This window comes from Mauremys reevesii, linkage group 1, assembly GCF_016161935.1.
Source record: "Mauremys reevesii isolate NIE-2019 linkage group 1, ASM1616193v1, whole genome shotgun sequence".
In the NCBI taxonomy this organism is placed as follows: Eukaryota; Metazoa; Chordata; order Testudines; family Geoemydidae; genus Mauremys; species Mauremys reevesii.
Window position 1 is genome coordinate 295016497 of NC_052623.1, and position 26514 is coordinate 295043010.

Here is a 26514-nt window from a genome sequence, read left to right on the forward strand (position 1 = left end):
AAAGTCTACCCTACCTCTCTCTCACTATTGGTGGTCCCAATGGGGTGTTTATAATAAAGCACCCAAGAATTATGTACATATTTAACCTATAGTCACATAGGACATAGCTCTAGAAGGGACCTCCTGTCATTAAGTCCAGTCCAATCCTGTTACAACCAGCCCCATTATATAATCCCATTAATAAATTTAGCATCAAGCTCCATCTTAAAACTAGTTAGGTTGTTTGCCCCCACTACTCCTAATGGGAAGTTGTTCCAGAACCTCACTCCACTCCATAAAGGAAGTAATTCTGCTTTTTTTAAATAGCAATACATAACTATATACACATATATATATATACACACACACACACCTTCCTCAATTTACATCAGTACTGTCAAGGCTTTGCATCACAGACATCATTATAGTTAAGGAGAATGATTCCATGTAAAGAGCATCAGTACAGCTTTTAAATCAACAAGAGAAATTAGGACATGTATTGAGTCATGTGAGGTATTCCTTCCCTCCAGAGGATAAAGTACCATGGTGCTTCATATTACTGACACTGGTAACACTGTCAATAATTTCAAAAAAATGTAACAGTGAGTAAATTAAATTTCACATGAACTTACAGTATATTGTAAAGCACCTTAGACACTTCAGTATTCTCAACTGTCTGAACATTCTGACACACCTGTCATTGACAAGAGATGTTGGGGCAGGGCTGCCCAGAAGATTCAGGGGGCCTGGCAGAAGGACCTCCCACCACGGGTCTTCGGGGCACATCGGCGGTGGGTCCTGGGGTGGAAGGACCCCCTGCCGCTGAATTGCTGCCAAAGACCCGGAGCGGAAGAAGCTCTGGGTGCCCGGGCCCCACGAAAGTTTTCCGGGGCCCCCGGAGTGAGTGAAGGACCCCGCTGCAGGGGCCCTGCAAAATTCTCACGGGGCCTGGGGCAAATTGCCCCACTTGCCCCCCTCCCCTCCCGGGCGGCCTTGTGTCAGGGCATATCACTCAATACAGCTATGATAATTTATACCAGCTGAGGATCTGCTGCATTGTTCTGTCTAATGGTTAAGTCAATGGATTGCTCCATTCATTGTCCCTGCGGTTGTGGAAATGGTTTCACTGAAGAGAGAAACAAAGTTACAATCTCTGGCTCTGCCAATCATTTTATTCTTTAATAATTCATTCCTTTTTGAGGTTGCCGCAGCCTTCTCTGGCCAACAAGGTCAAAAGAACTCCTTCTTTGGTGCTGGACCCAAGTTCAGTGTACAAGTTCACAAGTTTTTCTTTTCACATGATAAAGATGAATACAGGCATGACTCATTCATTTCCCCACTCACTCCTTCTTTCCTTTGCTTGCTTATAATTTTCAGTGTCTCTCAAGGTTCGCGCTATCCTGACAGAATGTCCCACATATAAGGTCTCAGAAGCATTTTCTACTTAGCAAGTATAAATTGGAGCTTCTGAGTGTGTAAAGATTTATGTATTCAAAATCTCTTTTCCCTTCATAAATCTTCATGGTACTACTTAGTTTCGTATTTCTATTCTGTTCTCTCTCATTTGTTTTTTTTATGGCCTGTTGCTAACAAAATCATCCTTTGAATATGGCAGAAATACTAACAGGTAGAGCTGGCCAGAAAAGGGAATTTCCATTGTGTGGGAAATTCTGCAGTGTCAGTGTTCCATTTTGTTTCATTCTGCATCAGCACAAAATATTTACATTGAGGAATTTCATGTGAAATCTGTTTTGGGACTGGGCAACAGGGAAGCTCGCCATTTGCCCAGCAAGGTGACCAAGCAGTCTGGGAGTTGGGCAGCCAAGGAGTCAGGCAACCTAGGGAGCCAAGCAGAGAGAGGCAGCCCAGCTACCAGGCAGGGAGCCAACAAGTTGGGCAGATGGAGAGACAACTACCAGGGAGCCAAACAAGGAACTTGACAAGTTGGGCAGCCAAGCAGGCAGGTCAGGAAACCAGGGAGCTGGGCATGCTGGCAGGAAACCAGGCAGGCAGGGAAGTTTCAACAAAATCAGCACATTGCAGTGGAATATTTTGGTTACATCAGATTAGAATTTTCCAGCAGAAAACTCTTCCACTGGACAATTTTTGACCAGCTGTACCGGGACATGCAGGCTTTCAGTTTTAATTTATCTTGTGGTCTAGATTCCCATGTCTTTCTTCAGAACTTTCACCTAAGGTCTCTGTGCATGGGATGACTTTAAATCAAATACTTCTGTGTCTGTTTCTAAACCAGGGTTACGGTGGCAAGGAGAAGTCCTTCATTGCAACTCAGGGTCCCATGATTAATACCGTGAATGATTTCTGGCAGATGGTTTGGCAGGAAGACAGCCCTGTCATTGTTATGATCACAAAGCTGAAAGAAAAAAATGAGGTATGATATCAACTGGCTAACTCAAGAAATTACTTCAGTGGTTGTATTGTAAATGAAACTGGCTATACATCTCACAGTATATAAGGTCCTTTGTAGAAAGAACCTCATAGTAGATATGATACCTGCAGATAACCAGCTCTTAAATGTTATGGTGATGGTCACTATGGAAAAACCTAAGATAGATAATTAGATATAGCATTATATAGCAATCTCAAGAGATGCACAGAGCATATCCCAGCATATTCATGGAGGCTGAGGGGTGGCGATTATGAGAAACACTCCATATATTGTTAGGTAGCATTTATACATTTGGGATCATTACCTGTTACATTTTTATTGTATATAGAATATTTTCTTCTTTTGGATGCTGTAATGTCCAGGGAAGATTTCACCTCTATGTTCCAGACCTGCACTTTGGAACAAACAAAACAACTCCTAAAGAATCCATCCCAGGTTTTACAAAACAACCTAGTTCATGCTGAGAAATACATTTTGGGAGCATTTAGTCAATAGTAGCCTCACATCTAGCCAGTATGAAAATATATAGTTCCTTACATTAACACTGAAAATATGTGACCATTACTCATTATTTGCTAAAGCCAGATAAGGCCTGTTATAATTTCATTGACTTTTGGATGGACTCCCACCTACCTATTTTATTAGCTTTATTTAATGCTTGTACAAACTGATGCCAGGTTCTCCATCATGGTACAAGAACACAAATCAACTGCTTAAGGCACTGAGGGTGAAAATCACCTTTGTGCAGAGGACCAGCACAAAGTATATGCATCACTTAAGTTCTATTTAATCCTATTTTAAAAGCTTAAATGAGACATAAGTGGTGCACAGGCCTTCAATATGGAGTGAATTTCACCCTGAGAGTGTGGGGCCTTTAACTGTGGCTGGTCTCTGGTTGAGGGGATATAGGTGGGAAGAAGGCTGATTATACCTTCCCTTCTACATGTACCCCCCCAATCTGGCCCTTTTTCTCTCTGAGTTTGGAGTTGAGCATACAGTGTTTATAACATATCAAACAGGGAAGCTATATAACGTAGGTCTGTGCTGTAAATATCCCACGTTTCCACACCAGGCCCCATTTTGATACTATAGACCAGCCAAACCAATGTCTGGGTAACTTTCATTATCGGAATATTTTTGAAAGCTAGCCCCAATAACAGAATAGCAAATATTTGACTAAGGAAATACTGGATTTTTAAACACTTACTTCTAACACTGTGTGAGAAGAATGACTTGAAAGGAATGTCTAATGTTTCCAACATATCAGGAAACCCTGTGTTTACCTGAATTGCTCAGGCCCGCCACACTAGTGTTTATCAGCATTGTTGTGGACTGACAGTGGTAATTTCCTCCTAATAAAAGAGGGTGAGACATCTTTAGTGTTCCCAGGCTACTTGGAGAAGGTCTGTGTTTACATGAACTGTTCTGACATTCTAATGAACAACTCTGGGAAGAAATGTTAAGAACTGCCTGATGATTGTAAGCTGAATTGTTCGGGATTTTACTTACTACAGAGAAGAAAACAATATATTAACTTTTTTTAGTAAAATATTTACTGCCTGCAAAGAAGACAAAATAGCTGCTATCCGACAAAATGGCATTGTAATTTTTTGCCCCTTTGTTCTCTGCAGCGTACCCATCATTTTCAGGGAGGTTTGTTTATAAAACACACAGATGTTCAAAAGCAGCATCCCCCATCTCTTTCAGCCTTCCAATATGCAAATCTTGTATGTAGGCCCCATTCCTCCTGTGCTGAATAACATTACGCTGAACGTGAACATTTCTGCTGTGAAAAGTCAGGGCTCAGACGCTTTCAGGAGTCTTCATTACTGCTTGTGGTGTGTGATCCAGGCTATGCATATTACAGTACAAATGTGGGTTTTTTTTAAGAACTGTTTGTTCTGTCAGTGAAGTTTTTTCCCCCCACTACGTACCATGTACAGTCAACCCAGGCTTCCTTAGGGCCAGTTTCTGTCAGCCTTATTCATGTGACATCACTCCCTGGGACATCTTGTAGCATAAGGTACTACTTTACATAAGTAACAGAGGCAGAATCAGGCCCTCACTTAACAATATAGGGACAAAGTTTCTGCTGTCATCATGCCACCATTGACTTCAGTGCAGTTATTCCAGTAGATAATTTGGCCCATTTTACTCTATATGTATTTGTTGCACCTTTTGTGTTTATCACAATTTAAGTTGGTTTTAAGAAGCTGCTGCTATCAGAAATACGTATAAAGGTTGTGAGTGAGGGGGTGGGAAAAGGAGGAAAGGTATAGAGCTAGTTGTAAAGCTCAGAGTCTCCCACCATGTATAAGTACTGCAGGAATGGACTGAAAATAGAGGGAGATTTTTAGAAGTGCCTAAGAGAATTAGGAGCACCAGTTCCATGGAAAGGAATGGCACTTGTGTTTCTAGTAATCACAGACACTTTTGAAAATCTCACTTGTAATTATTAATGTGATGACTGCAAGACCCACTCATTCCCAAGCACATGTTCAGAAAGCATTTAAATAGGTGGGCGCCTATAAAGGAAAATTAAAAAGAGGCCAATATGAATGGCAAGGAGCAGATACAATATCACTAGGAAAAGTGATGGGTTCCGTAGGGTTTTATAACTCAATGGAGGACCAGAGAACTCCTCTCTCTCCCCATACACAAACACAGTAGCCGTATCCAATACACGAACAGTTTTCTCAGCCCGGAAATAAGATTATGAAGTTGTTTGAATGACCCAGTGGGTGGTTTTGAACAGCTTTCAAAAATACTTGTCCTAATCAAGATGAGTACTATGAAAACTTGTGGTCCAGTTTTCTTGCCATGTGCAATTGTAGGCATCGGGCAATTTCCTTCTTTCATGTTTGTATACCTGTGGAGTTTCTGCAAGAAGACAATCTCTGTCCCCACTTGTTTTCTATATCATCCATTTGTTGCAATACATTCCAAAATATGATCATTTCTCTGGGATCTGACTTTTTGGAAGTGCCTGAACCATTTGATCCTAGCTCTGTTTTCAGGTCTTTTTGTTACCGCCATGACAAGGAGTATTTTCAGAACTGACATGGAGACTGTTAAAATTAAGCTATTATATTTTACTAAATGTAGATGAGATATTAACTGAGGATTGTTTTAATTAACAATCCAATTGCATTGTCCACAGAGTGCAAGCTGCCAATTACTGTGCTGGTAAAGAGTCAAGAAAAACACTTATAAGGAGTTCCTGAAGTCTTTGGAGAGCAGCACACAGTATTCTCATTTATCAAGAAGGTTCAGAAGCTGACTGCACCATTGTTGATAGCCAGGGTGCAACTACATATTTAGACTTTTTGTTTCCCATATTAACAATGAAAACTAAACTCCCAGGGAGGAGCATGCCTTTCAGATCGCATAGTTGATAGTGGCCATGTGTCACATGGTGTGGCTGCTGAACTTTTTAACATTTTTTTCTTATAAATTTATTAGGGTGTTTTCTTGCCTTTCTTGGTATCTTCAGAGAGACAGAGCATTTAAGAGGTATGGTAGCTCTGCAAGTCTTACAGTGCAACTGATGATTCTTCTTTGAATGAAACCAGTCAAATTACTCAGTGCAATTTCAGTTACACAAAGTGTGCCTTGCACACATCTCACATTCTTAAGGTAATGAGCATTTCTTTTTAGAAGAACATTTATGCTCCAGAGTGTTTCCATTCAGCTCAATGAGCTATTGAGTTATAAGGTACACCAGAAATTTAAAGTTTTTTACCTGATGGTCAAGTCTTGCATTTCACTGTAATGTTTAAATTGAACTATACTATTTTTTTCCAGTTTTAGCAGACTATACTACAGATTGTGTTTCATGGTAATGAGTGACATTAAAGCAATGATTTTGTTTTGCTGTGCAATGAGGGCGGTTAAGTAGCAGCTATCTGAATATACATTGTTCTTTGAATCAGGAGTTGCTGGTGACAGTAGAAAAAGTTCCTCGTGTGGGTTTCTATGGGTGTAGGATAGTTTGTTCTATGGCTCAGGGTTTTTTTCTGTGTATTGGATACTAAAATGTTTTTTGTAAATTTAATGTGATCTGTATTTGAAATGAATTGTAGCTATGCTGCAGGTAAACATGGTATTCCACCAGAGAGTTTGATTTGTTAGTACTATCTGTTTCTGCATCTGCCTTTGAACAGATGCTTGGCAAGTACATTTCTGGAAGAGAATATCACTTTACTAGTTCAATAAGAATGCTCTATATTTATAGGTTTATTCAAGCATTTTAGGTATGAGAATAACCTTTTTATTTTCATTGCAGCTCAGAAATTGAATAGACACTTCTTTCTTAGGCTTCAGTTTATCAAAGTGCTTAAACATGGATTTAAGCCTGTGTTTAGGTGCTTTGGTGCATCAGGACCCTAGATAGTAAATAGGGATACAATTCTTATGTGGGAATGGGAGACATTCTGAGTCCTTTACTCAGTTTCAGTCCTCACACAGGCAAAAGTTCCATTTAGGACTTTTGCCTGAAGAGAAACTAAGTAATGGCTTCAGGATTTTACTCTGTACATTTATACAAATGTACCTGCAAAAATCCACCTTGGATTTTGAATTTATCTTTTGTGTAAAATAGTTTTCTTCAGTCAAACTTAGTTGAATTTTTAAGCATAAAATACTATTCAAAGTGTTCAGTATAATGGATTAAGATTTTAAAGGCTAGTTTTCAAAAGTAGCCTCTGATTTTGGATACTTCTGTTTTTGGATGCCCAACTTGAGACAGGTTGGGCCTGATTTACACAGATGCTTCAACTGGATTTGTGGCCGCTCAGCATATTCTAAAACTTAGACCCTAAAACATTCATCAGGATGCCTGCAACCTGTTACTCATGAATGTTTCTGACATTCACAATATGTGAATATCACCTTGATTGCTTCAATATGTGCTTTTCAGACAGATACTGTTCTGATAAGAATCTGATATCAGTATCATCAAGTCATAGGTGGCATATAATGGAGGACAAAGGATGCTAAGCCTCCCCAAACCTCATGCTGCTGCAGGGGGGAGGCATGGCCGATTTGGTGGCCCCTGAAAAATCTCTCCCACCATGCCCCCCAGGCTGGAGGAGCTCTCACTCACCACCACTGCTCTGGAGCTCAGCAGGGGCACAGAGCTTTCCTGGTCTCAGGGCGGCAGAGGACGAGGAGCGAGTGGGGGGCAGGCGGAGCTTCAGGGGGAAAGATGTGGAGTGGGGGCGGAACGGGGCCGGGGCCATGTGTGGAATAGGGAGGGGCCATAGGGGAAGGGGTGGAATGGGGTGGAGCCATGGGCAAGGCTGGGGGCAGAAGGGGTGGAATGGGGGAGGGGCTCAGTCTCCAGTCAGGGCCTAGAGCTCTGCCGCTGTCCCAGCCAAGGCTGAGAGCTCGACCCTGGCTGGGGCCGAGCTCTCAGCTCCGCCACCCCCCCGACCCCAATCAAGCTCTCAGGCCTCCCCCCACCCCGGGGCCATGGCAGGGAGAGGGGCCAAGCTCTGAGCCCCATGCCCTGGTCAGAGCCATGTGGCGGGGGGCTGAGAGCAGCGTGGGTGCGGCGCCTCGGCCGGAAGAGGCGGGCAGGGGTTTGGCTTTCCCAAGGGGAAGCTTCACCTGCCCCTGCATCAAGTAATTAGTTTCCGGATTCACCCTGATATTTCCTTTTCAGAAATGTGTGCTCTATTGGCCAGAAAAGAGAGGGATCTATGGGAAAGTTGAAGTCCTCGTTAATGATGTGCAAGAGTGTGAGAACTATACGGTCCGCAACCTTACATTAAAGGTAATGATCTATGGCTGTTATGGGGAAACGTTCCAATAGCCATAATACTTCACTGTTGAATGTTCAATGAAATTGAAAGCCAATACATTTAAAACTGAAAAAGGCACCGTTTTCCACTATTCATAACTAACCTATGGGACTCACTCCCACAAGGTATAATTGTGACCTAGGATCTGATGCAGTTGTACTAAGGCCATTTTACATCACTCTGGCAGTGTAAAGGGGCCTTAATTTTACACCCACTTAAGTTACACTCACTTTAAGGCCCTTTTACACTGTCAGAGCAATCAGGGTTGTCACCTTTCTAACTGCTGGTATCCAGACCCTTGAGGACTCACCCTTTCTCCGCCTCTTCCCTTGAGGCCCTGCCCCTTCCCTGCCACTTCACTCGAGGCCCCACCCCTGCCCCACCTCTTCCCCAAGGCCCCGCCCCCAATACTCACTCCTCTTCCCCCCCCTCCTCCTGTCGCTAGCTGGATCGTCTTCACCTCCCTTCTCCCACCACCAACTGGGTTCCCTCTGCTTGGGGCTGGGACAGGAGCTATTGCAGCCTGACAGGGAGCCTGCTTGCAGGCAGGAGGTGGCCCTGGCTGAGGAGGGGCTGGTGCGGTTTAATGACCCGGCACCCCTGCCCGGCAGTAACTGGGCTTTTGGTGTCTGACTGGACACTGCCAGGTCCCCTTTTTGACCAGACTTTCCAGTTGAAAACTGGGCACCTGGCAACGCTAAGAGCAATGTAAAGGCAATTTAGTTTAAGTGAGAGTCGGGGCCCCAGGATTTAACAGGATTCAGAGAAGGATTAGATATTTATATGGATGATGAGAACACCCACAGTGCATTAGATAAGATAAAAATATAAGCAATATAAACTTGATGCCTCAGGGCATAAGCCAAAAAGTACCTGTCTGGGAGTTAGGAAGAAACTCCTCCTATGAGCAAGTTATTCCATAATTCTCCACAATAAGGTTCCTTCATCTGCTTCTGAAGCATCTGGTAGTAGCCACTGTTAGAAAGAGAATGCTGGACAAGATGGGCTACTAGTCTAATCCAGTAAAGTAGTTCCTGTGTTCATATATCTAGGGTATTGTAATTCTAATGTAAGACCTGCATCAAAACTTATGATAAGGTCTTTTAGCAGATAGTGGACAAATTAAACAATGTCAAGAATATGAATGCAATTTAAAGGCCAAATTCTCTGGCCTTACTCCATTCCTATTGCTGCACTCCTCCTTCTATGCCAGCCCCTCTGTTCACATCCCACTGTGCGGAGGGCAGAGAGAAGGTCTGGCCAGAGTGCATTACATTCTGGCAATCCGCAGCTGATAATAAGGACCCATGGTGATCCTAACCACCTGGTGTAAATAGGAGCAGAAAAGAATCTGGGCCTGAGTATCTTGTTTCACCATATCAAGATATGTGATTTATCAGCAGTTGGATTCCCCAAATAATCACTGGTATTCAGTTTGATAATGTATGTAAATGGGCCAAATTCTGCCTTCATACATGCATGTGTCTAAAGTTTATCATATTGAGAGAAATAAAATTAATTGCAAAATTGTTCTTCACAAGTGTATAAGTGATATCTTTACATTATTTCCAGCAAGGGAGTCAGTCCCAAAATGTGAAACACTATTGGTACACATCCTGGCCGGATCACAAAACCCCAGGTAGTGCTCAGCCTCTTTTGCAGCTTATGCTGGATGTGGAAGAGGACAGGATGGCAGCAGCTGGCAGAGGGCCTGTAATTGTGCACTGCAGGTAATCTACTACAGTTTTCTTAAAAGAATTACTGCAAAACTCAATGGCTTGGAATTCTTATAGTAGGGCTACAGACATAGGTGCTGGAACTAGGGGAGCATTGGCTTGAAGTTATAATAATAACCCAAATACATGGTTTCCACCTTCAGCACCCCCACTATAAAAATTGCTCCAGCACTGCTGGCTACAGAAAAGGCCCTCAGATCACAAGGCCCTTTCCTATTCAAATAAGGTCATTCTGGAAGTGGTTAAGAGAAAGTTCCACAAACTTTTACTAAATTCTGGTTGAACTGTTCGTTTGCATTGATATTTTTTTTAGAAATTTAGCCATATTTTGGTAGCGGATAGTTCCTGAACCAATCCTGATTTCTGCTAATGAATTAGGTAAGGGTTTGAAAGACAGTTGTGAGGAATAGTTTTCAGTCTGTGTTCCATATTGTTCACTGTTCACTTTAGCTATTTGTTGTCCATTGTTCATGTTGTATGATTAGTCACATGTTCTGCACATAATTGGATGCCTGAAACTTTTTAAACGGGAGAATAATGAATCACAAACTTGAGGTAAAATTTTTCAGATGATTACACATTAGTACTAAAATTCATGATCATTCTGGGGTTTATGAACATTTTCACAGCTGCTTGGCAGTTGGCTAAATACTCACACCCCATAAATAGTGTTACCCCACAAATCATAGTGAACCAAATGCTGCCCATTTTGTTCATCAGAATTCAGTCAGTTCTGTTAATCATCTATCATTTTACTCTGTGTGCTGTAGTGAACTAAATTGTACGTCATGAAATAGTAGTAGGTGATTTCGAATTTGTTATATTACTTGAAAAAGGTGTTAGGAGATGATTATTTCCTTGCTTGTTTTTTCTTATAATCATGGTGATATAAAGCATTTTTTGCTAGACATTGGTCAAACCAGAACTTTTATTCTAAAACTACGTCTACTAGCTCCACATTTCTGGGATTTGGATAAATGGGATTCAGAGATTTGAACAACCCCTCGTTATGCCGAACCAAATCCAAGGAGATTTTCCAAAACCACAACCACCCCAATTTTGCCCATCTCTCTTTACTATTTTGTTTTGTTTTGTTTTCTTAAGCAATCCACAAATCTATGTATGAACTTCTAGGTTCCCATTTATGCAGTAATGCTTTTTCATGAGGAGGGGCACAATGGAACTTGGTGTCATTCGGAGGTAAATAACATGATAGCAGGGTCTGAAATCACGGCATCCCTAATAAAATGAACATGATGCTGTAGTGACAGTGTCATACTCCCTCTTCTAGCAACATACTTTCCCACATATTAATCTTCTGATTTATGGGCTAGAGGTATCCAGATCTCACAAAACTATCAAATTTGGGGCTGTTTGCCTGGGATACGTATGTGCAGCTCTCATTTATTTCAGTGGCAGCATTGCATGCTCACCTGAGGACAAAACATGACCCTCAACCTGGCGCAGACAGGCTATAAAAATCTTTTTATGTTTTTTAATTATTATCAAAATTGCAAAAAAAAAACATTTGAAAAGTAAAATGGAAAAAAAAATAACCTACAAATGCTGGCTGCTGTCCCATTTGCTTCAATAGCATGTCCATTCAGGGCATTATGTGTAAGAAAGAATATAATCCATCTCACCTTCCAGCAGCAGAGTTATTTCTGTAGTGCTAAGAGGAGAAAAAGGCGTACACATTTATTTTTTGTCATTTAAATCATCAGATGTGACTCTGACTACACAGAGAGAGCAGATCCACTAAGTATGAAAGTTTGTTTTATATAGCCAGTTTTCGAGTAGTATTGCACTTTAAAGGTACAGAAGCTTCCTCTGTCATTTGAAGTGCCCATCCAAATCTTATACTAGTCTATGACTCACCCACCATCTTTTGTATGTGTAGCCTAGTACATCCAAATAAGCTAGTGTGTTTTGGCCTCTAGGTGGTCTTGGACCAAATGTATATTTGAATAAACAGACTTCAAATACAAAGTAAGAGATGTATTTTATTGACCAAATAAAGAAAAATAGAGGCGTAGGGTTAGATTCTTAGCTGGCATAAATTGATTTAGCTCCATTTAAGTCAATGAAACTATGTTGATTTATGCCAGTTGAGAATCTGGCCTGTAATGTGCAATACACAAATTACACAAAAGATATCCTCTGCCCCCAGAAGAAGCAATAAATTAATATATAAGGTGCAGGAACTGCCTGGGTAACAAAACTACCTCTACCCATGCTGATGAACCTGACGCTGACATTTTGGGTGCCAAAAAATGCTGTATTCACTCCCTTTGCAGCCAATGCTGAAGCCCATAGCCCTGGCATCTCCCACCCCGTGGGTCTGGAGTCCCTGAGACTCCCGCCCTGCAGCTGAAGCCTAGAGCCCTAAATGTGGGGAGTATGGGGGGCTCTAGGAAATAGTCACTGAGAATTTAAGCCTTGAAATAATTATTGCCAAAAAGCAATAAACACTACTCTCTGATATTAGAGCCAAAACAAACAAACAATACAGCAATACAGAACATCATAATATACTGCCACAGGCGTGCAGCGATAGGTGTCTTAAAAATACCTATATAAGTAGATCACAAAATTGCCCTGATATATTGTGAGAGGGATATAGAGCAAGTAACAGATTCTCTGTAACTTGAAGTGTTTAAGTCAAGATTTGAGAAAGTCAGTGACTCAGCCAGAGGTTACAGGGTCTGTTACAGGAATGGGTGGGTCAGGTTCTGTGACCTGACATATGCAGGAGGTCAGACTACGTGATTCTGATGGTCCCTTCTGGCCTTAAAGTCTATGAGTGTCAGATTTAGCTTGCATAGTCTGCAGTAAACTTGCTTAAAAAGATAGGACCTACATTTGCCTGATGCTGGGGAGATGGGAACTTGCCTTTGTCAAATACACTGGAGAATTTATCCAAGAACAGTTAATCCATGGGAAAATATAAATCCTGTAATGCTACCTGAATTTTAGAGGTAGGGGGATCTGCTGTGAAAGTGCTGACCTATTGGTAGTTTTAATTTATGCACCTCATTTTTAAAGGATTTCGCAATATTTGAAGAGGAGAATGTGTGTACAGTAACTTGCTTATTTAAGCTAGTTCCTATGCCTTCCCTTGTGTATAAAATATCTCTATCCCATTTTGGACACATTTGTCCAGATGGTATCGGCATTCAAGGATATAGGTTGTCAGCTATGGATCTCAGACTCACTCCAGGAAATCTTCTTTTCTGACTACCAGTTTTGCTTCTCACTATCCCCTCACTTTTTGGCTTAGCATCCTTATATGTTTAATATTGCTGACTCCTGGGGTTCCTGAGTCTCAAATACACTCCCATCTTTAATTCTATAGCCAGGAGTCTGAGACTGGGTTCCTCTGCACTGCATAAATATAATCCTAACAACACTCATACTGCAGCCTTTCATCCAAAACACTCAGAACACTACAGACACTAATGAAATTAAGCCTCACAGCACTCCTCTGAGGTACATAGCTGGTATTATACCCATTAAACAGATGGATAAAATAAGGTAGACAAACATTTAACTACTTAGTGCCTCACTTTATCCATCCCTCCTCCACATTCCCCCCAGACGGAAAACAAGGAGAGAAACATGGCAAGTTGCAGCACTCACTCCCTCTCCCTGCTGCAGAATTGCAGAGTACTTCAGGAGGCTGATAGAGTGGCAGCATGGTTATTGGGCTTGCATACAGCCATGGCTAGTGTGGAGAGAACTGTGGCAGAATCTCTCCAACTGAGCGAGATCCATGGAAATGGAGCTTGGAAACAGATACCCAGCCTCGGCTGCCTTTTGTGGGCAGATTCCTCTGGTCACTCCACATCTCCCCTTGAACTGGAGCAGAGAATATTCAGACTCCTCAGGTCCATTGGAGCTGTATAGGTTTTGCATTACATTGCCCCTCCAAGCACTTTTGTGCAGAGTGAAAACATATGGGCCTCACAAACTAACCTCAACTATTTATCTGCTGCAGCTCTGTGAGCGTTCATTTTCTAGCAGAAAAGGTGAGTTAGTCATGCACCTAACCACTGATGAGTCTCTCTTCTGCATGTTGAGTATTTTCAGGTCCATATTTCCAACATCAGAACAACTTCTTTGAAGGATGCAGGTTGGTATCTGTCAGCTCTGTTCACCTTTGTTTTAATTTAATTTCAGTGCTGGTATAGGAAGAACTGGATGTTTTATTGCTACTGCCATTGGTTGTCACCAATTGAAGGAAGAAGGCATTGTAGATGCATTAAGCATTGTCTGCCAGCTACGAGTTGATAGGTGAGTTGTGGTGGAACTGTAAGTCAGACAATGAACACAATGTGGCATTTTCAATCCTGGTTTGCCACATTCGGATCTGATATATGTGTCTGTTAACCTTATAGAACAGAAATACTCTGCCTCCTTGTAGGATATGTCCTACATCCTACACGCTGTCTGAAAAACAGTCACAGTTGGGTGAGAAATATACAGATGTCAGGACTTTCAAGGATTCACCATTCTTAAAGGTGAATTGAAGTGTTTAAATTAGTAAATTATTAACATAACACATGGAGTGTATGGGGGCGCAGGGAGGGGTAGTACCTCTGATGGGGGGACTTGTCGTACCCCTTCGGGGGTGGTCCGTCCACTTTGGTCCCCACCTGTCACTCAGCTCTCACTTGTGGCTCCAAGTAGCTGCAGCATGCGCAGTGGCCACACCCCGGGCAACGGCTTCGACAGGCCGGCTAAACCAGGTGAGTATAACTGATGGGACTCAAACCCTCAGTGAATTAGGGATATGCCTACCCTGCATGCAACGTCAGCTCCGGCGGACTGGGTGAAAAAGATCACTAAGATCCAACGGCCAAGAAGGCGATTCTGCAACGCTTTGTGGACAGCGAAGGGCTTGACGAGGCATGAAAGACGTCTAGGCCATCCACTGCAACCAAAGAAGTTACCAGTCGTGATGATTTTTCGTACCATTGGTGTCTGGCTTTTAAGGTCAAGAGAGTGGGATTATTCCCGTGCAACAGCTCTACCACTTTAAAAGCTTTCACGCACAGGTCCTGTGCAAATCATCAAACATCATCATCATACCACCCAAGTCCTGCGGCGATGGGGGAGGGGCAAAGCGACAGGTGGAGGTTACCACTAGGAGTCGTAGTCCCAATCCTGCACGCAGGCGGCCAGTGGATAGGTGGTCGTCCAGCTCTGTACCTGGGGCAGCAGAGTTGCCCGGCAGCATCCCAGGTGTCTGAGCAGCCCTCTTCAGGACAGCACTGCTCACCCTAATAAGGGAGGGGCCTAGAAAAGGTGGCCTAAAAATTGCCTGCCCTACAACAACTGGCCAGCAAGCCGCGGCTGGCAGTTTAACCCAACCTGTGGACGAAACCAAAAGAAAAATTTGAGGAAACTTACCATTGGTGTATGGAATGTTCGTACCCTCATGGATCGAGAAGCTGTTGCAAGACCTGAGAGAAGGACAGCTCTCATTGCTCGAGAACTAGCCCACTACAACATTGATATAGCAGCATTAAGTGAAACAAGATTGCCTGGGGAAGGTTCCTTGAGCGAACCAGGAAGTGGTTACACCTTCTTCTGAAAGGGTAAGACTGAGACAGAGGACACAATACATGGAGTTGGTCTGGCAATAAAAACCTCATTGATGCATCAACTCCCAGACCTTCCTGTGGGTATCAATGAAAGATTGCTGAAACTACGCTTCTCACTAAATGCCAAACATCATGCCATCATCATCAGTGCATATGCACCAACTCTAACATGCTCTGACAACTCAAAGGAACAATACTATGAAGATCTCGACAGACTGATCAAGGCCACACCTGTAACAGACAAACTACTCCTACTTGGAGATTTCAATGCCTGAGTCGGGGCTGACAGCGAGAACTGGAAAGGAGTAACCAGGCCACATGGTGTAGGCAAAATTAACAGCAATGGACTACTCCTTTTGAGCCTTTGTTCTGAAAATGACCTGACCATTACCAACACTCTGTTCCGACAAGTGGACAAATACAAAACGACGTGGATGCACCCTAGGTCCAAACAGTGGCATCTGATAGATTATGCCATTGTCAGAAGGCGAGACATCCGAGACGTACTGATCACCAGAGTAATTAGAGGAGCAGAGTGCTGGACAGATCACAGATTAGTCAGGATGTCTCTTCAACTTCACATCGTTCCCTCTCGGCACAAACGCCCTAAGTATGTGCGACCTGCTTTCAACATAGCCAAACTGAAGGATGCTCAGTGTTTCAACAACTTCCAGAGGAGACTTGATGACAAACTGACATCCCACAGACAATTGATCAGTACTGTAACCGAAAAGTGGGACCAGTTCAAGCAGATAGTGACTGACACAGCAATAACATCTCTTGGACCAAAGAAAAGAACACATCAGGATTGGTTTGATGAGAACCAAGAAGAAATATGCTCAACACTGGAAGTAAAGAGAAAAGCCTTTATCGAATGGCAGAATGACCCCTCTTCAGTCTCTAAACGGGACCATTTCAAGTACCTTCAGAGCAAAACACAGAAAGACCTCCGTCAGATACAAGACAACTGGTGGGAGAGCAAAGCCAAAGAAATTGAGCACTATGCTGAGACTCACAACTCAAAGATGTTCTTCAGTGCTATTAAGACTGTCTATGGACCGTCTAAACCAAGGACCACCCCATTGCTCTAATCAGAAAACACAACGCTGATTAAAGATAAAGAAGGCATCAACGAAAGATGGTGAGAAGACTTTAGCAACCTTCTCAATAGACCATCAACCGTGAATAATAATGTCCTCAATGAAATTCCACAACAACCTGCTCTGACAGATCTTGACTTTCCGCCCACTATAGATGAGATTAAGAAAGCTGTTAGCCAGATGAGTTCAGGAAAAGCTCCTGGAAAAGATGGGATACCAGCAGAGATATACAAAGCAGCAGGTCCAGCAGCACTAGCAGCGTTCCACAGCATGATCATCAGCATCTGGGAGGATGAAAACATACCACAGGACCTCCGCAACGCTACTATTGTCTCTCTTTTCAAGAACAAAGGCAGCAAAGCAGAATGTGGAAACTATAGAGGCATATCCCTCCTCTCCGTTGGTGGGAAGATCATCGCCTGCATCATCTTGAACCGCCTAATAGCCAGCATTTCCGAGGCAAATCTACCTGAAAGTCAATATGGTTTCCTACCTGGCCGGAGCACAGTCAACATGGTGTTTGCTGTCAGACAAATACAAGAGAAGTGCATTGAACAGAATATGCACCTGTATGCTGTCTTCATAGATCTGACAAAGGCATTTGATACCGTCAACAGGGAAGCCCTTTGGACCGTTCTAACACGACTTGGCTGCCCAAGAAAATTTGTCCAGATTATACGCCTTTTTCATGACAGCATGACAGGCGAAGTATTGTCTGATGGAGCCACATCAGCCCCCGTCAACAACACCAATGGCGTGAAACAAGGATGTGTTCTTGCTCCTGTCCTATTTAACCTGTTCTTTGCATGTGTCCTTAACCATGCAATGAAAGATCTGGACCAAGGTATATACTTGAAATACCGGCACGATGGTTCACTTTTTGACCTCCGTCGCCTGAATGCAAAGACTAAGGGCAGGTCTACACTAAGGGCGGGGGTCGAACTAGGGTACGCAAGTTCAGCTACGTGAATAGCGTAGCTGAACTCGAAGTACCCTAGTTCGAACTACTTACCGGTCCAGACGCCACGGGATCGAAGTCCGCAGCTCCAAGGTCGACTCCGCCACCGCCGTTTGCAGTGGTGGAGTACCGGAGTCGACTGGAGCGCGCGGGAAGTTCGAACTCTCACGTCCAGATTAGACTCGATAGTTCGAACTCCGAGAAGTCGAACTCACCGTGTCAACCCGGCAGGTAAGTGTAGACTAGCCCTAAGACAGTGCAGAAACTCCTTCTTGAGGCACTCTTTGCCGACAACTGTGCCCTCATGGCTCACACTGAAAATGATCTTCAGCACATTGTCAACAAGTTTGCTGAGGCCTCGCAACTCTTCGGACTAACTATCAGCCTCAAAAAGACAGAAGTTCTTCATCAACCTGCACCTGGATCAAATGCTTCTGTTCTGAGTATCTCCATTGACGGCACTCATCTTAAAGTAGTGGAGAACTTTAAATACCTGGGTAGTGTCATATCCAGTGATGGATCACTGGATAATGAGATCAACGCATGAATATCCAAAGCAAGCCAGGCACTTGGCTGTCTGTGTGTCAAAGTTTTAAACCAACACAACATCCGGATGTCAACAAAACTGCTTGTGTACAGAGCTGTTGTTATCTCATCTCTTTTGTACAGGTGCGAAACATGGACACTATATAGGTGTCACATCAAGCAGCTTGAAGCATTCCACATGCGCTGCCTCCGCAACATCATGAAGATCCGCTGGCAAGACAAAGTGCCCAATCTCGAGGTCCTCAAGAGAGCCCAGATGACAAGCATCGAAATGATGATCATGAAGTCACAGCTACGTTGGATCGGTCATGTCAGCCGCATGGATGCCAACAGAATCCCCCACCAGCTTCTCTATGGTGAGCTCTCCCAGGGCATCCGGCACGTCCACGGAAACGTTACAAGGACACCATCAAAGTCAATCTGCAGTACAGCAGTATCAAACCTAGGGACCTTGAGGACGCCACCAGCGACAGAACACAGTGGCGTGCAACAGTTAGAAATACCTGCATCGCCTTTGAGGAAGACCGCTGCCGGCGTCTACAAGAGGCATGCGAACGACGTCATAGAGCATCAGCAGCGCACAATCCACTGACCGTGAACTTCCCATGCACCATCTGCAGCCAAATGTGCACCTCTAGAATTGGCTTGTTCAGCCATCAGAGGGCACACCATGAGACCAACAATAGATGATCTGCACAGATTTGTCATCATCGGATCGATGGACTACCAAGACATGGGATAATTCAAAAATTATGGAAAACTATGTTTGAGATTTTCAGAAGCACTCAGAGTTGCCTAATTCTCCTCCTACTGATGCCAAAGTGAGTTTTTCTATGGACTTCAATGGGAGCACAGTCAGATCAACACAGAATGCTTCTGAAAATCCCACCCTACATTTTTAACCAGAATATTTTGAAAAGTTCTTTCCTTTTTTACTTTTCTGTCAGGACCTGAATTTGAGGTTCTGCGTTTCTCTTGCAAGAGTTTCCTGCATCACTAACATCAAAAGCCGAGAGTTAAACTATGTTAGGTGCTAATCTGTGTTAGGTGCTAATAATAAAGATCACAGCTGCTTTAGGTGTTAGTACTGTAATCAATTCTGGGTACTATAAAAAAAAACAATGAGGAGTCCTTGTGGCATTAGAGAGTAACAAATTTATTTGGGCATAAGCTTTTGTGGGCTAAAACCCCATGAAAGCTTATGCCCAAATAAATTTGTTAGTCTCTAAGGTGCCACAAGGACTCCTCATACAGACTAACAGGACTATCATTCAGAAACCTTTCTTGGTACTATGTGTCTTCTCCCTTAATTCAGGTCCTGGCAGAAAAGTAAAAAACAAAATAGCTTTTCAAATATTTTTGTTAAAAATTTGTTTGTAATTTTATGGCAACATTTGTATTGTGTTGATAATTTTAGAATTTTAAGAAGTTTTATGGGCAGATTCTCTCATGTTCTGTGGCTATTTTATGTTGCAAAGTTGGTCTAAAGGGGCCCTTAAACTGGGCATAATGCTACCCAAAAGATTCCACCAGTGTAGGAGGATCCTCTGGTGGTGGAGAGCCAGGGGCAGCGCTAAGACTATAGGCACCCTGTAGCAGTCACCTTTCTCCAGCCACCCAGCTCTGAAGGTGGCAGTGCCACTGCCAGCAGCAGCGCAGGAGTAAGCCCAGATGGGGAGCTGAGGGGCCCAAGAGCAGCCCCCGGCCCGTGTCTCCACCCACTGGGTCACGCTGCCCAGAGAAGGTTGGAGGGTCTGGGACTCCCCACAGCTGCCTGGACTGACCCGCTCCAGCATGGGCTTCTGCTCCCAACCCCACAGTCACTGCTCCCCAAGGTCTCTGCTGACCCCGGAGCCAGGTCCCTCCACTCTGATGGCTGTTACCAGCTGCGAGCAGTCCAAGGGCAGTGAGAGCTGAGGAGCATCTGCAGCCCTGGCTGGGTGGGGGAGAGGAGGAGGCAGGGCCAGAACTTAGGAGGCACCGGGGGCAGGGTCTTGTGGCAAGGGGGGGGGAGACACAGCCCTGTGTGTACAGCCCTGGGAGAGTACAGCAAAATATTCTTTCCCATGATATTCCATTTGCATTAACAAACAGACTCATTTCAACAGTATTTGTGCCCCCATTCGGTATCTATTCCAATGGAACAAGCTTTTTTTTCAAGAATATTGGCAAATATATATATATATATATAATGTTAAGCTTATATATTCTCTGAAAACAAATGTTACTGCAGAACACACCAATACTACTGCAGATTTGGAATTTAAAACAACAAATTGTGATTTATTTTTTTTATACCCAAATATGCAATTTGAAAGATACTCAGCTCTTGGGTTAGTTACATAAATCATCCAATCAGAGAACTTGGAATAATGCCACATGATACGCATAGCTCCCACACAGAGAGACAAAGCAGGAATGGCAAATATTCCCAATGGACTGTTTATAAATGATCTGCATACCAGGAGTTATTTGCTGAAGAAATCTATGGATAGTTTTTTCAATAATCAGTAAAGCTGGGAATTTCACTAATTGGGTGCAAATAATTCACAAACAGAAAAATGAGTCTCTCGAGCTAGATAATTATACAGATAATGTAGTATCACAGTAGTATCTCAGTGGCTCCCAAGTCAAAAAGAAACAATAGCAATCTCTCTTTCTTCTACTCCAGCTTGTTGGAGAAGTAGATTGATTAGTAGGGCTGTGTTTGTCTGTGGCATATGGTCATTCTTAGCTCTTGTGGGAGTGAGTTCCATAGTTTAGGGCCAGCCTCTCCCTCCTGGAAAGCAGCATCATGAGTCCAGTGGAACATAGCTGTTGTGGGAGTTCATGGTCACTAAGGAAGAAATGATCACATAAGTAGCTAGGATCAATGGAGGGCTTAGAATATCAGCCAAGAGACCTTGAAATGTGCTTTATATTCAGTGGGGAGCCAGTGCAGAGACAGAAGCCCTCGGGTGGTGTACTTATAGCAGTCTCTGTTGCTAAGCAGGTGGGCTGCTGCATTTTGTACCAGCTAGAGCTTTTCAGGCTACGTGACTTCATTACTAGGAATAATGGATAGCAATAATCAAACTTGGAGGTCACAAATGTGTGGCTCACAGTGACCAAGCCTGAGCCTGTTAAGGAGCTGAGTCTCCTTGCCAGTTGCAGCTGGCTATTTGGCCCTCCAATAGCAATGAGGAAACCAAAAGAACCTCAAAGTTGTAAACCAACAAAGAGATCTAAATAAGAGAAGGTATTTGTTGAATAAATCGTTTTAAAATTTCTTTGCCCATCTCTGCCTATCAGCTGTCTTTTTTTTTGTTTGTTTGTTTTTGTGTAGAAAAATCATAGTTTATTTTAAAATGTGTTAACCTGATAGTTTCTGTGGCCTAGCAGAAGAGAGAGGCCGGATCCTGCACTCCTGAGATGCAAACCTCTCGCTGAAATCAACTAATTCAACAAAGGGTTGGCAAAAGCAGTTTAAAGTGTATGTCACAATGCATATTCCTTTCCTCCCAGGCCATATCCTCCCTCCCAGACAGACGCACATATCAACTCCAAGTAGCGGCTTGGTGCAAGCGTGGGAAGGGAGGTGAGGGTGTGTCTGTAATGGCCAAGTTGCAGTTGCTTTTAACACCCTGAAGTTGCAATAGCCCCTACTGCTTCTGGGTCCTAACTCTGTGAGGGGCACTGGCCGATGGACCTCAGTGGTGACAGAAAGAGCCTTAGTTTCATTTTCTATCTGAAAGACAATACTGGTAATGCAGTACAGCCTCAGCTAGTATTCCACTAGTACAGCACCCCCTTACCACTGTACTCACATTCAACACTGATATGAGCTTAGGTTCTACTGTGGGATTTCATCCCAATATCTGGCCTGAAACCAGTGCTACCAGCTGAGTTATCACACAGCTGTATTAGGTGTAGGTAACTGATCCAAATGGACTGCACTGAACACTTTTTTATGTTCAAGTTTAACTAAGTTTCATTGTTGGCGCTGAAATGAGTCACTGCTGTAAAATTTCTTCTGTGTCTGCTGTTTAGACAGGATGCATTGTAGGCGTTAGAAAGAGGAGAGGAAGAGCTGCTCTCTGTACATGTGATCTAAGGGTCACTATAGGTTACATTTTTAGGATATGAAGAAGAATGAAATCTGTGTACACTATGGTCCAGGTTCTCTTGCCCTTACTCATGCAGAGTAGTACCTCACTCCTCCAACAGCCCCAATAAAATCAATAGGATTACTCTGGGAGAACGGAACTCAACATGTATAAAGGGTATCAGAATCTGCCCCAAGTGACTGAGTTTTTTATGACATCTCTAATCTTAGTTGTGCTTAAAATACAGCATATAAAGTGCTTCATAGTAATTCCCCATAACTGTGTGGGGTTTCAAATTTGGATTTTAACAGCTTAGCTCCTGGCTATATGGTTCCCTATAGTTCTTATACTCATTGTATCAGAATTGGATATTCATGATGTAATAACAAGTAGGGCTGTCAAGTGATTTAAAAAATTAATCATCATTAATTGAATTATTTTTTAAAAATCATGATTAATTTCGTGATTAATCACGCTGTTAAATAATAGAATATCATTTATTGAAATATTTTGGATGTTTTCTACATTTTCAAATATATTGATTTTAATTAAGACACAATACAAAGTGTACAGTGCACACTTTATATTTATTTTTTATTACAAATATTTACACTGTAAAAAACAAAAGAAATCATATTTTTCAATTCACCTAATACAAGTACTGTAGTGCAATCTCTTTATCATGAAAGTTTAACTTACAAATATAGAATTATGTACAAAAATAACTGCATTCAAAAAGAAAACAATGTAAAACTTTAGAGCCTACAAGTCCACTCAGTCCTACTTCTTGTTCAGCCAATCACTAAGACAAACAAATTTGTTTACCTTAGCAGGAGATAATGCTGCCCGCTTCTTGTTTACAATGTCACCTGAAAGTAAGAACAGGTGTTTGCATGGCACTGTTGTAGCCAGCATCACAAGTTATTTATATGCCAGATGCGCTAAAGATTCATATGTCCCTTCATTCTTCAACCACCATTCCAGAGAACATGCTGATGACAAGTTGTGCTTGATAACAATCCAAAGCAGTGCAGCCCAATGCATGTTCATTTTTATCATCTTAGTCAGATGCCACCAGCAGAAGGTTGATTTTCTTTTTTGGTGGTTTGGGTTCTGTAGTTTCCACATCAGAGTGTTGCTCTTTTCAGACTTGTGAAAGCATCCGCCACACCCCGTCCCTCTCAGATTTTGGAAGGCACTTCAGATTCTTAAACTTTGGGTTGAGGGCTGTAGCTATCTTTATAAATCTGACATTGGTAACTTCTTTGTGTTTTGTCAAATCTGTAGTGAAAGTGTTCTTAAAATGAACAATATGTGCTGGGTCATCATCCAAGATTTCTATAACATGAAATATATGGCAGAATGCAGGTAAAACAGAGAAGGAGACAATTCTCCCTCAAGGAGTTCAATCACAAATTATTTAATGCATTATTTTTTTAACAAGTGTTATCATCATGGAAGCACATCCTCTGGTTCTTAGCAGCAGAGCAGATTGTTTGATTTTTAAGAAATAAGGTTTCATTCTATTGTACTTTCTTTTCAGAGGTGGAATGGTTCAGACCAGTGAACAATATGAATTTGTGCACCATGCACTGAGTTTGTATGAAAGCAGACTTTCTGCAGAAGCTGTCCAGTGAAACCATGAAGGGTGATCAGAATGTCAATCTCTTGAGGTAATTTGTTTCATTACCTACCAGCAACTTCTTCAAGGAGTTTACTGCAGTGGATGCTTTGAAGCCAACTTGTGAAAGGATAGTGGATGGTTTGGCAAAAATATAAAGATTGCCAGACCCTTACTGTATATGAATGTATTGTAAGCTTCCCAAAAATGATTTTTAAAGAAGGTACTGTACTGATGCTACATGTGGATTTCACATATATAGAGCTAAAAGGTGGATTTATTTCTGTAATAACAATATCTGCTATACAGAATGTATGTATGGTATGTACTACTGCTGCAGTCAGATGGAAACTGGAACTTCTACAGGAGAAATGTTTTTCTAAGTGTATAAATGCTTTAACATTTGCCAACTCTGTCTTGTGAATGGACTGTCAGCTGTTAAACTGTACCTGTTAAGTGCTATTACCTATTATGTGGTGAGCTTATTTCTTGGCCACATAAGACTCTTGCTGCTAATGTTGCAAGTGATCAATTATGGATTTAAGAGGAAGAAAGTCCTTTTGTTTTTGAAACTGTTCAAAAGCAGTTATATCTTTTATATGGAAATATCTGTTCTTCATACTATTAGCTATTTAATGTGTATTTACAGTAGGTCCTATAAAGCAGTTACAGAGCACAACCTCTGTTATTCAGTGTATATGTATGTATTTACTCTATACTGTTGATTGTACTCTATGCTGTTAGAAAACTGCTTCTGCTCCTGACCTGAATCCAGTGTATTTGTAAATTGTATAAGTCATTTTACTTTTAAATGAAACTTTGTAGCATATATTAAATAGTAAGGATTTTAAATATGTGTCTGTCTTTTACTAAGAGGGGATTTTTTGAATATGTTGTCTACATGTTGTATCTCTTCTGTTAAGAAATGGATGCCTTTGGAAATATGAGCTCTTCTGTAACAGGAACAAAAAATAGTTGTACAAAAAATTCTGCTATGAATGTTTTCTTATATTTCTGCACGGATTTGCTCTTTAAAAGAAATGTGAATCTAGCATAACTACTTACAACACTAGGAGGTCCAGAATAAAATCAGTTTTTAATTCAATGATGTTGACTTTGCTTCATACTGACAATAAACTACACTTGATACAAAATAATCAGTGAATCTGGAGTTTTTTTGCGTACAGTAATTAACCATTACTATTATTATAATACCATAAAAAGGCAAATGTAGCCCAATCTGCTCTAGTTAATTTCATGCTGTCTTCTGACCATTTGGAGGGTCAAATCATTGAGGCCTTTATTCAGCTTTTAGTTAAGGCAAATTCTCACTGTATGTAGGCAAAATGGATCAGATGATGTTGAAGCAAAGTCAACATCACTTGATCCCATAATGGGAGTGTACATGAGTAAGGACTTAGTAAAGAACTCAGAGATTTGCACTCCCACCATGTATGGTTTTCAGAACTCATAAAGAGGAGTTGGAAGTAGTATTTAATAACAACATTTTATTACAGAAACTGTGTATGGTGTTTACTGGATAGCATGGTATGTGTTTATTCAGCACAATCCAAATCACCTACAGATGTGTAATGTTTCATGAACAGTCAATTACATGAAAGTACAATCCCTTTTCCTTATATTTTTAGTCTAATACGTTGTTCAGATGTTGAAACATCTTTTTGTTTGTTTGGTAGTTTCAAAATCTACCCCTCTTTTGCTTGTATTTTTCCAAAATAAATCAGAGTCAGTAAACTCTGAAGAATCATATGAAAGGACAAAGTGGTATAAAATTCCCCAAAACTATTGAATAGAAGGAAGTGCTCGTCACTGACTTTTCCCCCTGTGAAGGCACATTTCCTTCCTAGCCTTCGCTTCACTTATCTGAGGTGGTGATTTTGTGTGTGTGTGTGTGTGTGGTTTTTTGTTTTTTGTTTTTTGTGGGGGTTTTTGGGTTGTTTTTTTTAAAGAGAAGCATGGGGAGTTGTTAGATGGAAAATGGATCCTTTATTTCATGTCCTGATTTTCACCTGCCTGGCCTTCAAGATCTCAGGTAAGTGCATCTCCCGGGTTCCCCCCTCCGTTCCCGTTCTCATTCTGTCACTATCCAGGGCTCCCAAGGGTTGCTTGAATCTTATTCAATGCTGTGAAAATAGAACCACTTCTCAGCCTGAGTTTATACAAGATGGATCGGGGGGAAGGGCAGGGCCAACAAAGCCAGTACTGTTTAGATTTCTCTCCAAAGGAAAATAAACTCTCTCTCCTTGAATGTTGTATATACATCACTTTTTAAAAAAGATCTCTGACTAGACAATCCAATGGCTGAGCCCTGAGCCAGGTTCCTTTGAGGAGAGATTCAGATTACTTATTAAGGCTTTGTGAAACTTACAAAAGCAGAAGCTTCTTGGGGCACTTAGTTAGAACATGATCTTATGTCCTGCACCATAAGAAAGGGGGAATGAAAAAACAAAGAAATCATATGAATTGTTTTTAAATAGTTTTGTTTATCTAGTGGAGCCTGAAGCTTTGACTAAATAAATGACTTTTAAAAAAAATGTAAGTGATACTGAGATTGATTTTGAACCATCCAATTCTGTTCTCTGTAACAAGGGGGAATTTGGGGTTGGGGGAGTTTGATTTCAGTGAATGATTTTTCTTCTGTTCATTTC

The 26514-nt window shown here is 42.0% G+C and overlaps 2 protein-coding genes across 6 annotated transcripts in view; both read left to right on the forward strand.

Annotated features, from left to right (window-relative positions):
* The window catches only part of PTPRR (protein tyrosine phosphatase receptor type R), a 219996-nt gene extending 195019 nt beyond the window's left edge, over nucleotides 1-24977 (forward strand). For 2 of the 4 annotated variants that reach the window (XM_039520863.1, XM_039520866.1), the window contains exons 10-15: nucleotides 2234-2371; nucleotides 8055-8165; nucleotides 9766-9923; nucleotides 14109-14222; nucleotides 14327-14449; nucleotides 23768-23895. In XM_039520863.1, coding sequence (XP_039376797.1) covers nucleotides 2234-2371; nucleotides 8055-8165; nucleotides 9766-9923; nucleotides 14109-14222; nucleotides 14327-14447 — 642 coding nt within the window. In that variant the 3' untranslated portion in view covers nucleotides 14448-14449; nucleotides 23768-23895. Of the gene's footprint in view, nucleotides 1-2233; nucleotides 2372-8054; nucleotides 8166-9765; nucleotides 9924-14108; nucleotides 14223-14326; nucleotides 14450-21643; nucleotides 21717-23767 lie in introns of all 4 variants that reach the window. The other 2 variants (XM_039520865.1, XM_039520862.1) reach the window with 2 other exon arrangements.
* An 814-nt stretch (nucleotides 24978-25791) lies between these two features.
* The window catches only part of PTPRB (protein tyrosine phosphatase receptor type B), an 89009-nt gene continuing 88286 nt past the window's right edge, over nucleotides 25792-26514 (forward strand). For both annotated transcript variants that reach the window (XM_039500190.1, XM_039500191.1), the window contains exon 1: nucleotides 25792-25898. In XM_039500190.1, the coding sequence (XP_039356124.1) occupies nucleotides 25844-25898 (55 nt within the window). In that variant the 5' untranslated portion in view covers nucleotides 25792-25843. The remainder of the gene's footprint in view (nucleotides 25899-26514) is intronic.